Source organism: Enhydra lutris, unplaced genomic scaffold (genome assembly GCF_002288905.1).
Source record: "Enhydra lutris kenyoni isolate GAN:26980312 unplaced genomic scaffold, ASM228890v2 scaffoldscaffold59, whole genome shotgun sequence".
Taxonomy (NCBI): Eukaryota; Metazoa; Chordata; class Mammalia; order Carnivora; family Mustelidae; genus Enhydra; species Enhydra lutris.
The window spans coordinates 11,836,520-11,848,955 of record NW_019154143.1 but is presented as its reverse complement, the minus strand read 5'-3'; the positions used below and the strand labels follow the sequence as shown (position 1 = coordinate 11,848,955).

The window sequence follows — 12,436 nt, the reverse complement described above, 5'->3', positions numbered from 1 at the left end:
AACAAACCATATGAGAACCTACAGCAGAGGCAGAAGGGGACAGCAATGCCAACTCACCTTTGGCACCAGCTGATGACTTTGCAATCCAAACATTGCCCTCTCCATCTTCTTTCTTTCTGTTATAAGAAGCCAGGAAGAATTCCCTTTCATCTGTCCTTGAGTTATGGATTGGTGGATGAATTCCATTCTGTGCTGGAGCAACTGGGGTCTTGAGATTAGTTGGATAAATCACATAGGACTCTGGAAACCATGTGCAGGATTCAGCCAGGTCTGGGCTTGTCTTGATTAGCCTGACAGATGACAGAAGGTCAGTTTCCCTTCTTAGTACACCCTGCCATTCCATTCAGAAAAGCCAGTGCTTTCCCCCAGAGTTTGTCAAGGAGGCAAGGCAATACCAGGGCCGGGAGCTGCTTTTGTTTTGTCTTGCTTTGTTTTAAAGATTTTATTTATTTAGGAGCTGGTCTTTTTATCCCACTCTTCATTCTTGGCCTCCTTGAGCTGACCTATAACACACTACTGGGCAGCACCCAGCTATGACATGCAACCCTAAAGGCATGCTCCAAGTAGTTCAAAAGGAGCTTAATATCCAGGACTTTAGCTCTTTTAAAAATGCACCTCTAAGGAAAATTAACTTGAAGTAATTCTGAGACAATACTTTTTCAACATACATGTTGTGGTTGAGCTAGACCCATGCTAAAAAAACAAAGTAGAGAACTTGGGAAACTATTTGGCTTACTAGAAAAAAAACTATCTTGGCCCAACTCTCTGGAGAGCAAAGACTACTGCTTAGTAGTCTTTGAAGAATTATTTGAAGACTTGTTTTAGTTTTTCATTTCTTCATTTCTTGCTTTTAGCTCAGCCTGGCTTCAATGACACATAAAGGAGGAATGTTTCTAATAAGGCACACGACTACAGTGGTCATAACTAAACATAACTCCGGCCCCCAAAATAACATAACGCAACGGAAGATACAGTCAGGCCATGGGCAAGGCACTTAATAAACATAAGGGCTTATGAAGGGCTTCTCAGTGCATTTACTCTCAAATCAGACCCCCAGTGGGGGTACACTAGCATCTCATCTCACAGATTAGCCACTGGGTCCCACAGAAGTAAATTTCCCAAGATCATAAAGGCAGTAAGAAACAGCCATTACACAAGCCCCAAACTCCTGGTCCTCACTTGAAACTTACTCTTACTCCCCAAGAATTGGAGGCAGGAGGGAACTCACCGAAAGACATCTGCAGGCCTTCCCTAAGCTGTGATCCCTCCTCTATCAAGAACAGAACTATGAATGTTAAGCCTGTGTTAAGATCTACTTGCAAAATCCACTCTATGAGCAAATGGCAGAAATAATAAAAAGAAAATGGTTAAAGATTGTATTTATTTATTTGACAGAGAGAGAGAAAGGAGAGAAAGAGCACAAGCAGGGGGAGTGGCAGGCAGAGGGAGAAGCAGGCTCCCCTCTGCGCAAGGAGCCCGAAGCAGAACTCAATCCCAGGACCCTGGAATCATGACCTGAGCCAAAGGCAGATGCTTAACCAACTAAGCCACCAGGGGTCCCGAAAAGAAATTTTTAACTAAGATTTAAAATAAAGTTATTTTTAAGCCGAAGGCAATAGAATGCGACAATTAATTGAATTCAAAGGAACAAAACCAATAAATTTCTAACTCACCAAATATTCAACTCTATTTACATCGGCCAATAAGGTGGCCACTAGGCACACACACTAGCCACACGCGGCTTCTGAGTATTTCAGATACGGCCAATGTGACACAGAAACTGAATTTTAAACTTTGTTTAGTTTTTTTTTTTTTTTTAAAGATTTTATTTATTTATTTGAGAGAGAGACAGTGAGAGAGAGCATGAGCGAGGAGAAGGTCAGAGGGAGAAGCAGACTCCCCATGGAGCTGGGAGCCCGATGCGGGACTCGATCCCGGGACTCCGGGATCATGACCTGAGCCGAAGGCAGTCGTCCAACCAACTGAGCCACCCAGGCGTCCCAAAACTTTGTTTAGTTTTAATGTAAAACCTCAAGTATTGTAAAACATTCTTTCATTATTCACAATTGTACTCTTTTGGTAGGATGACATTAACCACTGCATGACCTAAGATATTTTTGTGGTACTGCAGTGAGCACGTCAGGCGCATGTGTTTCTAGTAGCATGCATAAACACATCACTGTTCTACTCAGGGACAATAGGTTCATTCAGTTCAAGTGACTTTATCTTCCAGGCACTGCTGATGAAACACTGTATCATGTCTATTATGCAGACAGCAGGAGTTACAACTATAGCTATGCATATCATAATTGGTAATTAACGTGAAATGTCACTACATATCTAGTTAAAAAATAAGCATGGACAAATTTTTAAATTTAAAGCAATGGAATACTATTGTTGCCAGATTTTTTTTGGTCAAGTTAATGTGATAGCTTTATTCCCTTTGAGTTTGTATATTATCCTCATCTTCATTGCTAGAATTCCCTTACCAGCTCTAAAGCTAACAAAAAGTTCATGAACACATTTCTAGTATAGAGCAGACATGCATTTTAGCATGGCTTTGTTAGTGTCAGATATTTCTTCTTCTCTCAGTTTTTGATTCTTCTTACTTTTTTTTTTTACGATTTTATTTATTTATTTGACAGAGAGAATGAGAAAGAAAGAGAGTATGAAAGGGGAGAGGGTCAGAGGGAATAGCAGGCTCCCCCCTGAGCAGGGAGCCTGATTCAGGACTCGATCTTGGGACTCCAGGATCATGACCCAAGCTGAAGGCAGTCGCTTAACAGAGCCACCTCTTCTTCTTTTTCTTTTTTTTTTTTTTAAGATTTTATTTATTTATTTGACAGAGAGAGAGATAGTGAGAGAGGGATCACAACCAGGAGGAGTGGGAGAGGGAGAAGTAGGCTCCCCGCCAAGCTGGGAGCCCAAAACGGGGCTTGATCTCAGGACCCTGGGATTATAACCTGAGCTGAAGGGAGACACTTAAAGACTGAGCCACCCAGGCGCCCCTTCTTATTTTTTAAATCAAAGATTGATCCAGAATTGAGTGAAGATGCCAAAGGTAGAGCTATGACCAGAACAATAAAGGAGAAATAACAACAACAACAAAAAAGAACTGGTGGAAGGTATGTCAGAAACTTCATAATGAATGGCAACTTGCTATAGCAGAGTAAAATGAAAAAAGTTTGTTTGCTGTACAAAGGAGGCATTTTCAGCAAATACACAGTGAATTTCATAAGCCGTTTCCTCTCAACCACCAAACCAAACCAAACAAAAACAAAAAACAAAAAAATGAGAGAGGCAAACCAAGAAACAGACTCTTAATAAAGAGAACAAACTGATGGTTACCAGAGGAGAGTAGGGTGGTGGGAACAGATGACATAGGCGATGGGAATGAAGGAGTGCACTGCTGTGATAAGCACCATGGGTTGGATGTCAGTGCTGAATCACTAACTTTATACCTTGAAACTAATATTACATGCTATGTTAACCAACTGGAATTTAAATAAAAACTAAAAAAAAACCAATCAGTGAAATCTGTGGCTGAAACCAGAATTAACCTGAGCCAAAAACTAAGATTCAGACACTCAACTGCCTGAGCCACTCAGGTGCTCCAAAAGAAAACCATTTTAGTGGCTCCTGGGTGGCTCAGTTGGTTAAAGGTCTGCCTTCAGCTCAAGTCATGATCTCAGGGTCCTGGGGTTGAGCCCTGCATAAGGCTTCCTGCTCAGTGGGGAGTCTGCTTCTCCCTCTCCCTCTGTCCCCCATCCCTGCTCATGCTCTCTCTAATAAGTAAGTAAAATCTTAAAGAAAAAAAAAAAAAAGCGGGGAACCTGGGTGGCTCAGTGGGTTAAAGCCTCTGCCTTTAGCTCAGGTTATGATCCCAGGGTCCTGGGATCGAGTCCCACATCGGGCTCTCTGCTCAGCAGGGGGCCTGCTTCTTCCTCTCTCTCTGCCTATTTGTGATCTCTGTCTGTCAAATAAATAAGTAAAATCTTAAAAAAAAAAAAAAGCAAACCATTTTAGATAGAAATACAGTTAGAAGAAATATTCTGAGGAAAAGAGCAAAAATGGTATTTTACAAAAAGTGAACAATCTTTAGCTAAATCATGAACATTGCCCAAGGAGCACTAAACCTTTCTAATAATATCAAAAACTGATTCAGAAGTTAAAAAATCTTAAATATTTTTCTTTAGGGGGCACCTGGGTGGCTCAGTGGGTTAAGCCTCTCCCTTCAGCTCAGGTCATGATCTCAGGGTCCTGAGATCGAGTTCCACATCGGGCTCTCTGCAGGGAGCCTGCTTCCTCCTCTCTCTCTCTCTGCTTGCCTCTCTGTCCACTTGTGATCTCTCTTTCTGTCAAATAAATGAAAAAATCTTAAAAAAAAATTTTTTTTTCTTTAGTTTTAGTTGAGTTCTGTGACACGAGATGTTGCCCAATTTAATACTTTGGGTATGTTCTGTCTCCAAGAATTTTCAAATACATGAAAAAGTATTTGTAGCCTCAAAACTATAAACCTCGGGGTGCCTGGGTGGCTCAGTGGGTTAAGCCTCTGCCTTTGGCTCAGGTCATGATCTTGGGGTCCTGGGATCGAGCCCCGAATCGGGCTCTCTGGTCAGCAGGGAGCCTGCTTCCCCCCTTCTCTCTCTGCCTGCCTCTCTGCCTACCTGTGATCTCTCTCTCTATCAAATAAATAAAATATATTTTTTTAAGATTTTATTTATTTATTTGGCAGACAGAGATCACAAGTAGACAGATCAGCAGGCAGAGAGAATGGGAGAAGCAGGACCCCAGGACCCTGGGATCATGACCTGAGCGGAAGGCAGAGGCTTAATCCACTGAGCCACCCAGGCGCCCCTAAAATCTTTAAAAAAAAAACCAAAAAACTATGAACCTTGTGATGTAGGTATTTTTTTAATCTTTTTCATCTGTCAAAGAAGAATTTCACCTGTATGTGAAAATTTCTATGATGACAGTACTTCAGCTAGGTTGGGTTGACATCTGACTTACTGGGATTTTAAGATTGATGCTTCTTTTATTGCTTCATTGTACCATATGTTATATATCAGAAACACTTGCACTCAATTTTCTGAAGCTGGCTCTGTGAAAACTATCATGGATACAGTTGTTGAAATGCTTTAGTATATACTTGTAAATGCTACAATGATTCCCCAGTATGGAACTGTTGAAAGAAACAGAAGACAATGGATTTAATGATTCTGTGTTTTCTGCCAGTGTTCACTGATTGAGAGATAAAAGAGTCCTACAATTCACTGTATTGTCAACTCGAAATCAGATTTCCTTGTAATAAAAGAAAATGCTCCCCAAGTCAAGAAATAATTATTTCACGCAATAATCAAACATAAAAAATGCCAGTGGGATTGACATTTTCTCACCGATACCCACACCGCATATGATCAAGCTAAATTTAAAGCTCCAAGGAAGGGAAAAGATCATATTTATGACCTAGTCAGACAAGTGTGAAAATTTTTGTTTCAACTTCATAATATAAGTTAACAATAATGAATTTTACATATTTTTAGAACATGACTCAACATGTAGATTTAAGTTGAAATAGCATTATGTAAATTGACTGCAAAAGTTAAAAAGTTTGAAGAACACTTTGTTGATATTGTTAAATTTAAATTTTCTTTTCAATTTATTCAATACTTCTTTTGAATTTAACGTTAATAATATGGTTTTGACACAAGAGTTAGCAAATTTACTTAACTTGGGCATGGTTTTTAAAAGTCAAGTCAATTCTTCTAAAAATATGAACCAGTTTTGTCAATGTGCATGTGACTATTACAGGAAAATGATTTTGCATTTGGTTACTGAAAAAGTTTATGTGGGAATAATCTCTAAGTATGTAAATCTACTTTTCCAATCATAAATTTTTATGAAATCTAAATAGAGGGAAAGGATTTCAGGCAAAAATTTAGTGTCTAAATTAAGATGTTCCAAAAATGTAAAATGCACATCAGATTTTGAAGACTCAGAATGAAAATAAAATACATAAAATATCTCATGAATTGTTTTTTCTATTAATAATATATCAAACTGATTATTTTAGATTTCTCTGGTCAAATAAAATATATTATTAAAGTAAATTGCACTTCTTTCTTGGCACTTAGTTTAACGTGGTTATTAGGAAATTTAAAATTACACACGTGGCTAGCATTCTATTTCTGCTGGACAGCAACCTTTGCAATTGCTGCATTTCCTCATAAACTCATTTAGAAAGAAATCACAATAGAAGACTTACTTATATACACAAGGGAGAAAAATTCACCATAGGAAAAGAAAGCTTCTACCCTGGGTCAAAAGAAAAGCCACTCGGGGCTCTGAGAGTACAGCCTCAGGGCCTTGATGAATTTCTGAAATGCCCTGAAGTAACAAGAGGAAGGGACTTGTTGTAAAGGGTCCAGTGGAAAACCCAACTGCGGTTCTGGGAAGCCCTGTGAGGGATGCCCAGTCATACGGCCCGCGGGTCCCATTTGTACAGATTAGAACCGTCTTAGCTCAACACTAACTGATATGGACACGGGCAACCGAGTTGTCCTCCCGGAGCTGCCATTTTGTCCCACATTAAAATGAGAATATTATGTTTTTAACTCTCTGGAGCCCTTTCACACCATACAAAATTATGAAAGAGGGACAAAACAACAAAGGGACCATCAATTCCTGGAACTACTACGATCCCTTGAGGGACACCTGAGACAATGAAGAAAGCTTACATGGATGATGACAAGCCCCAGCCACCATTTACAAGGTGCCATCACAACAATGTCACATACCATAGAAGGACACAGAGCCAGATACGATCACCACCATCCACGTTTACAGATGGGTCACTTTTTTTTTTTTTTTAAGATGCTCAACATCACTCATCATCAGGGAAATGTGAATTATTATTTTTTTTTAAGAATTTATTTATTTTTTTGACACAGAGAGAGAATACAAGCAGGGGAAGCAGCAGGCAGAGTGAGAAGCAGACTCCCCACAGAGCAGGGAGCCCCATTCAGGACCTGATCCCAGTACCCTGAGATCATGACCTGAGCTGAAGGCAGATGCTTAACCAACTGAGCATCCAAGATCCAGATACCTACTCAGACCCAATCAAGACTCCAGCCACGTACTGACTCCACTTCATTATAGCTGCTAACTATGCAAATACGTAGAATGTTATAGGTATGTATTATTTACAGCTTCCTCTGTACTTATAAAAGCTTATACTTATAAAAGCTAAATTCTACCTTTATCTTCAGATTAAAAAATCATAGCAGAAAAAAGATTGAATAAACCTTTTTAAAAATTTTCTAAACGAATAATCTGGATAAACAATCATGTCCCACTTTTACTCTTAGTTCTGGTGAAACCATCTTTTGCATTCTAAATATGTGAATATGTACTAACAAGGGGCGCCTGGGTGGCTCAGTCAGTTAAGCCTCTGCCTTCAGCTCAGGTCATGATCTCAGGGTCCTGGGATTGAGCCCCGCACTGGGCTCTCTGCTCTGTGGGGAGTCTGCTTCTCCCTCTCCCTCTGCCCCTCCCCTGCTTGCACATGTACTCTCCCTCTCTCCCTGACCAATAAACAAAATCTTTTAAAATAATGTAATAATAAGACTTCACAAAGCTTTGCTCACCTTTAGGGGTAGCTGGTGAATCATGAAAATCCATCACAGAGAGAAGTGGATACATACATTACTGGGGCCAGTGAGTATAAACAAAAAGGGGAAAATAATGCCATGAACACCCAACCTAGATGGAGTCCAGAGAGAAATGCAAGTGGGGAACAGAGCATTTAAACTGAGTCATACCTTCCAGTGTCTTCTTCCCTAAGTGGTTTGTTTGGCTACACACACGTGTTCATTGGTCATCATGGAAAGAATACTGGAAACCTGTTACAGCCGCAATTCTAAGGACACTACCCAGTTTTTCCCTACTCAAATGAAAACAGTCATAGCAGTGACAGCCATAATAAGAGTAATAAAAGAGCCTATACTTATGTAGTGTGAACTATGAGACAGACATGACTCAAAGCCAATACACAAATCAATTCAATTAATTCTTACAACAACCCTAAGGCAGTTGCTACTACTATCCTCATTTTATTTACATAAAGGGAAACTAATGCACAGAGTCAAATACCTACTATTTACCATTGTGCTATATACTTTACATCATCACCGTATTTAATCCTTGCAGCCACCTTATGAGGTAGATTCTAAGACTCGGAGGGATGAGGAAATTTGCCCCAGCCAAGAAGAGGAAGACCTGGGATTAGAACCCAGGCTTCTCTGGAACTCTAAGATAAAAATAAAATAAAAAATAAAAAAAAGAACCCAAGCTTCTGATCCTAGATCTTAATCACTGTATAATACTGCTCCCCTCCACCTTACCGTACCATTCTTGTGACACGTTGCCATAACCGCACTGCTCAGAGATGGGCAGTGTAGCAGATAGTGTTATATCCTGCCCCGCTGTCCTTTCTGAGGGGACCCCTGGTTGCTGGGAGGTGGCTCCCAAGAGCTCATGCAAGCCTCTTCTCCAGGGTCTAGGCGCTGCTCAGAAATGTAGGAGGAGCTACATTTTCCACTTCCCCCACAGCCAGTGGCTGCCTGATATTGGAGCACAGGACCTCTGGTCTCAATGCTGAGGTACCATTAACTCCTGACATGTCATGGCGTCAAGCTGAGGAGAGACTTCTGTTGAAACCACATCTTGGCTTGGCTTCTCCTCCTGCTGTCTGGCCCCCGCTTGCTTCCAAGTGAGTTTCTCCCAGGAGCCTCCACCTCTTCCCCCGCCCCATCAATCGCCCACACAAGAAACCTGGTTTCCCTCTGCTTCTAGGGAGCCTCCTAGGAGACAGGCTTTATCAAGCACAAAGAGCAAAGTTTAAAACTGCAATCAAAGTAGCACAGAGGATGCTCCAGAACTAATACTTTTGGCTTTTTAGATTAAAGTTATTTTTATCCTCTTAAAAAAAAAACAAAACCTCACATTTTTGTTTAAGTGCTTCAAGATGAAAACGAAAAACATTTATGTATTGCATTGAAAGGATCTTAAACACTTACTTCACTAAAGAAGCTTTGCGACACAGTTTGTCAGCCCCTCTGTAGTAATTCACCAACTGCATCAGCCCAGGCTCGTGACCTATAAAGGAAAGAGGAGGTTCAGAAGGGAAAGAGGACAGGTGGGAAATGACCATGTCAGCACCAGCATGTAGGAGAGAGAACAGCTGTGTCATGCCCAGTTTTTCTTTCTTCCATTTCAGGACTGGTTGGTGGAAATGGAACTGTTCCATTGCCCTGCACTGTACTCCCCTTCCACAGCACGGCCCTGGAAACCCTCCCCGGCCCCACAGTGGGCATTAAGGTAACAACATTCTAGCTCTGCCAAAGACAGAGCTTTTTGTTTTTGTTTTCTCTCCTTAGGGTAGAAGGGCATTTTCCATTTCACCTCTCTTTGATCCCTACCACACCCCACTCTTGGCTTAACACAGAAGGATTTAATAATCTTTGTACAATACAACTGTAACAGTCATGCTCTGACACCCCAACCTTGCTTTTCTACAGCCATCAGGGCGGGCAGTAGAACTATGCTGTTGCTTTTCTCAAGCACGTCTACCTCTGCGAGCTTCTAGGAGAACCACAAGAGGCAAACGACGGTCGTGGAGAAGCCATGTCTATAAAATCAGAAGCCCTGAGGACCTTCTTCTGAGTATCCTCCACAGAGAAACTCATCTTTGGTAAATCTTATTGGATTGTCCCCTCCTCTCTAAAATAGAGCAGAAAGGATACAAACAAACACAAAGGCCTCCATTTTTGTTTAAAATCCTAACAAAATGCATTGAATTTCCAGCAACAAAAATAAAATAAAACCAAACAAAGGGAGAGTAGAAGATGCCAGAGGTAAGAAGAATACATCTGAGAACAGCATACAATTTAAATTAAAAGATTTAGGCACTAACTAGCTCTCACTGTCTCTCTGGGGCAGATGAACCTGGCTTATACCTCAGCTGTCTACCTTCTCATCTCCATGGTACCAACCTTCCCGAGACTTTACCTGGCTCTATAAGCCACCTCCTTGGGTTTCACACTTTAAGCAAAAACTAAATATCCCTAACAGTGAAGACATATAACCAGATGGCTGAGGGATGCTGTTTTCTTTTCCATAAAAAACAAATATTTATCATCTGACGACTCTGTGGTACTTGTTTAGGATTTGGGCCCTGTGAGTTTCTGCTCCTTCCTCCCTAGTTCTGAGCACCATAGCAATGCCAACCACGTCCCTGCTTCGGCCCCGGCAGGGGAAAGTCAGTCGGTCAGGCAGGGAAATGCAAGAGCAAGAAGGAAATATATGTTCTCAAGTGTCAGTAGTTCTTCTTTCAGGGAAGGTATTCTCTTTGCTAAGGGCTTCCTGGAGAGACAGGTTAACCAAAGGGAATCTGCAGGCACATTCCCTGTGGTCCCAAATTTCTGGGGGTTGAAATTAGCCCCTCCATGGAGTCCTCCTCATACATACATCTTACATTTCTAGAACAATAAAAAGTTGTCCATGGTACCATTCCAAAGGAAAAAATGTCCATAAGGCTATGCTAAACACCCTTCATTCCTGAAATCACTACAACTGTACAAGCCACCCCCCACCCAAAGGCTCTATGGAAGCTCACCAGTGGCCAGCTTTCAATCTGCCCATTCAACCTCTCCACCCTCTGACCACACCTATTTCTAAAAACTGTGTCCTCTGCTGGACATTGAACACGGCTCTCTCTGGGCTGCCTCCAAGGCAGAGATGACTTTTCCTCGTTACTGATTGGTCCCCACCCCAGGAGAATTTTGGCAAGGAACATGGATGGCTACTGTGGGAGAGGCTGCATCTCCGGGATGACTGCGCAGTGAAGAGAAGCCACGAGACCGTTCAGGTCAATGGGATGTAAGTTGAAGTGATCTGCACAACTTCTGGATTACGTCATCTAGAAAGGAGCTGCTGGTCCTCTCCTCCTCTCCTGTCCCCGGCCCCTCCCTACGCGCGAGGATGCGGATATGGATGTAGATATGATGCCAAGCCAGCATCAACCATGTGAGTGAAGGTTACTCCCTCGGGATGAGCAGGTCAGAGAAGTAGGACGCAGGGGGAAGCCCGCGTCCTGTAAAATCTGCATTCAACACACAGCTGTGGAAACACTAAGGAAAGGCCGAAGTCAGACACCCTCCGGCCCTTCCCTGGCTTGGCTCATCTCTGCAGCTCCTGCTTTTGGAATCCAGAGGTCTTTTCCAAATCCCCGGTTCACCTGAGCCTTCGGGTAGCTGAGTCCTCAGGGTTTTCAACACACACAAGGATCCCTCCCGCGCCAGCATCAGGCAGGGTGGAATCCTCAGTGCAGAAAATTCGCAAGAGGACTCGAGCCCGAGGTCGTGCGGTTGCTCTGCGGAGCCTGGCCCCGCCCCACCTCAGCCCCGTGCGATTTGGGGGCGTCTGGCCGGGGCAGTGCGGAGCGCGCGGCCGACGCCCGCCGGGTTGCAGGGACCTGCCATTGTCCGGCAGCCGCGGCGGAATCCGACTTACCGGACGAGAAGGCATGCAAAGCGGAGGGTTTAGACCTTTACGGATCCATTTTCCCTCCGCGCGAGGAACGACGGAGAGGAAGACTGATGACCTTAAGACAAAAGCGCGGGTGCTAACGGGTCGTGGGAGGAGCGGGAGGGCGGGGACGGGGAAGGGCTCACCCAGTCTCCCGAAGGGCAGCCGGTTCCTCTCGCCTAGCATCAGGTTGAACCTGGGGTTGTCGCGCCTCAGCCTCTTCCAGTGGCCGGTGGCGAGCAGCAGCCGCGAGACCTCGGCGTAGACGCTGCTGTTCTCGTCGCGCACCACGAAGGTGTACATGGCGAAGGACCGAGCCCCCGGGCCGCCCGGGCCGCCGCCGCAGGGACCAGCCGGCCGAGGTGGCGGCTCAGCGCGGAACCCGCCCGGGCGCCCGTCGCCGTGCCGGCTCCCGGAGCCACTAGGGTCCCGGTGGCGCCGCGCTCCGGCGCCCGCGCGTCAGCCCGGAGGCCGCGCCCCCTCCCCCTCCTTCAACTCCCGGCGCGGCCCCGCCTCCGCCCCGTGATGCCGCGCGGCCGCCCCCGCCCGGCGAGGGCTGGGGTGGGGGGGGTGCTCTTCGCTGTGGCCCCGCAACGCGTCCTGGGCCCTGGCGGGGGTTCCTGGTGGCTGGAGGCCGGCCGGGACGAGCGCGGCTTTGACGCAGCGTTGGCAGTGTGCGACCGAGGGAGACTGGGCGCGTCCCCGAGTCCCGGGTCCCAGTCAGGGGGCGGTGCCAGCGGAGGATCCCGCACTCCCCGCTTCTGCGCGGCACGCTGCGGCTCTTCTACCCCCGCTGTTCCAAAGGGACGATTTGTGGATAAAAATGAAACGTTCCAACTCACAGTCCCAC

The 12,436-nt window shown here is 44.4% G+C and overlaps 1 protein-coding gene across 1 annotated transcript in view; it reads right to left on the bottom strand.

Moving 5' to 3' along the window:
- The window catches only part of LOC111158497 (tubulin tyrosine ligase), a 36,175-nt gene extending 24,281 nt beyond the window's left edge, over positions 1-11,894 (bottom strand). The window contains exons 1-3 of the mRNA XM_022520558.1: positions 11,733-11,894; positions 9,078-9,156; positions 58-290 (exon numbers count right to left, since the gene is read on the bottom strand). Of these exons, the coding sequence (XP_022376266.1) occupies positions 58-290; positions 9,078-9,156; positions 11,733-11,889 (469 nt within the window). The 5' untranslated portion in view covers positions 11,890-11,894. The remainder of the gene's footprint in view (positions 1-57; positions 291-9,077; positions 9,157-11,732) is intronic.
- Positions 11,895-12,436: the final 542 nt, after the last annotated feature.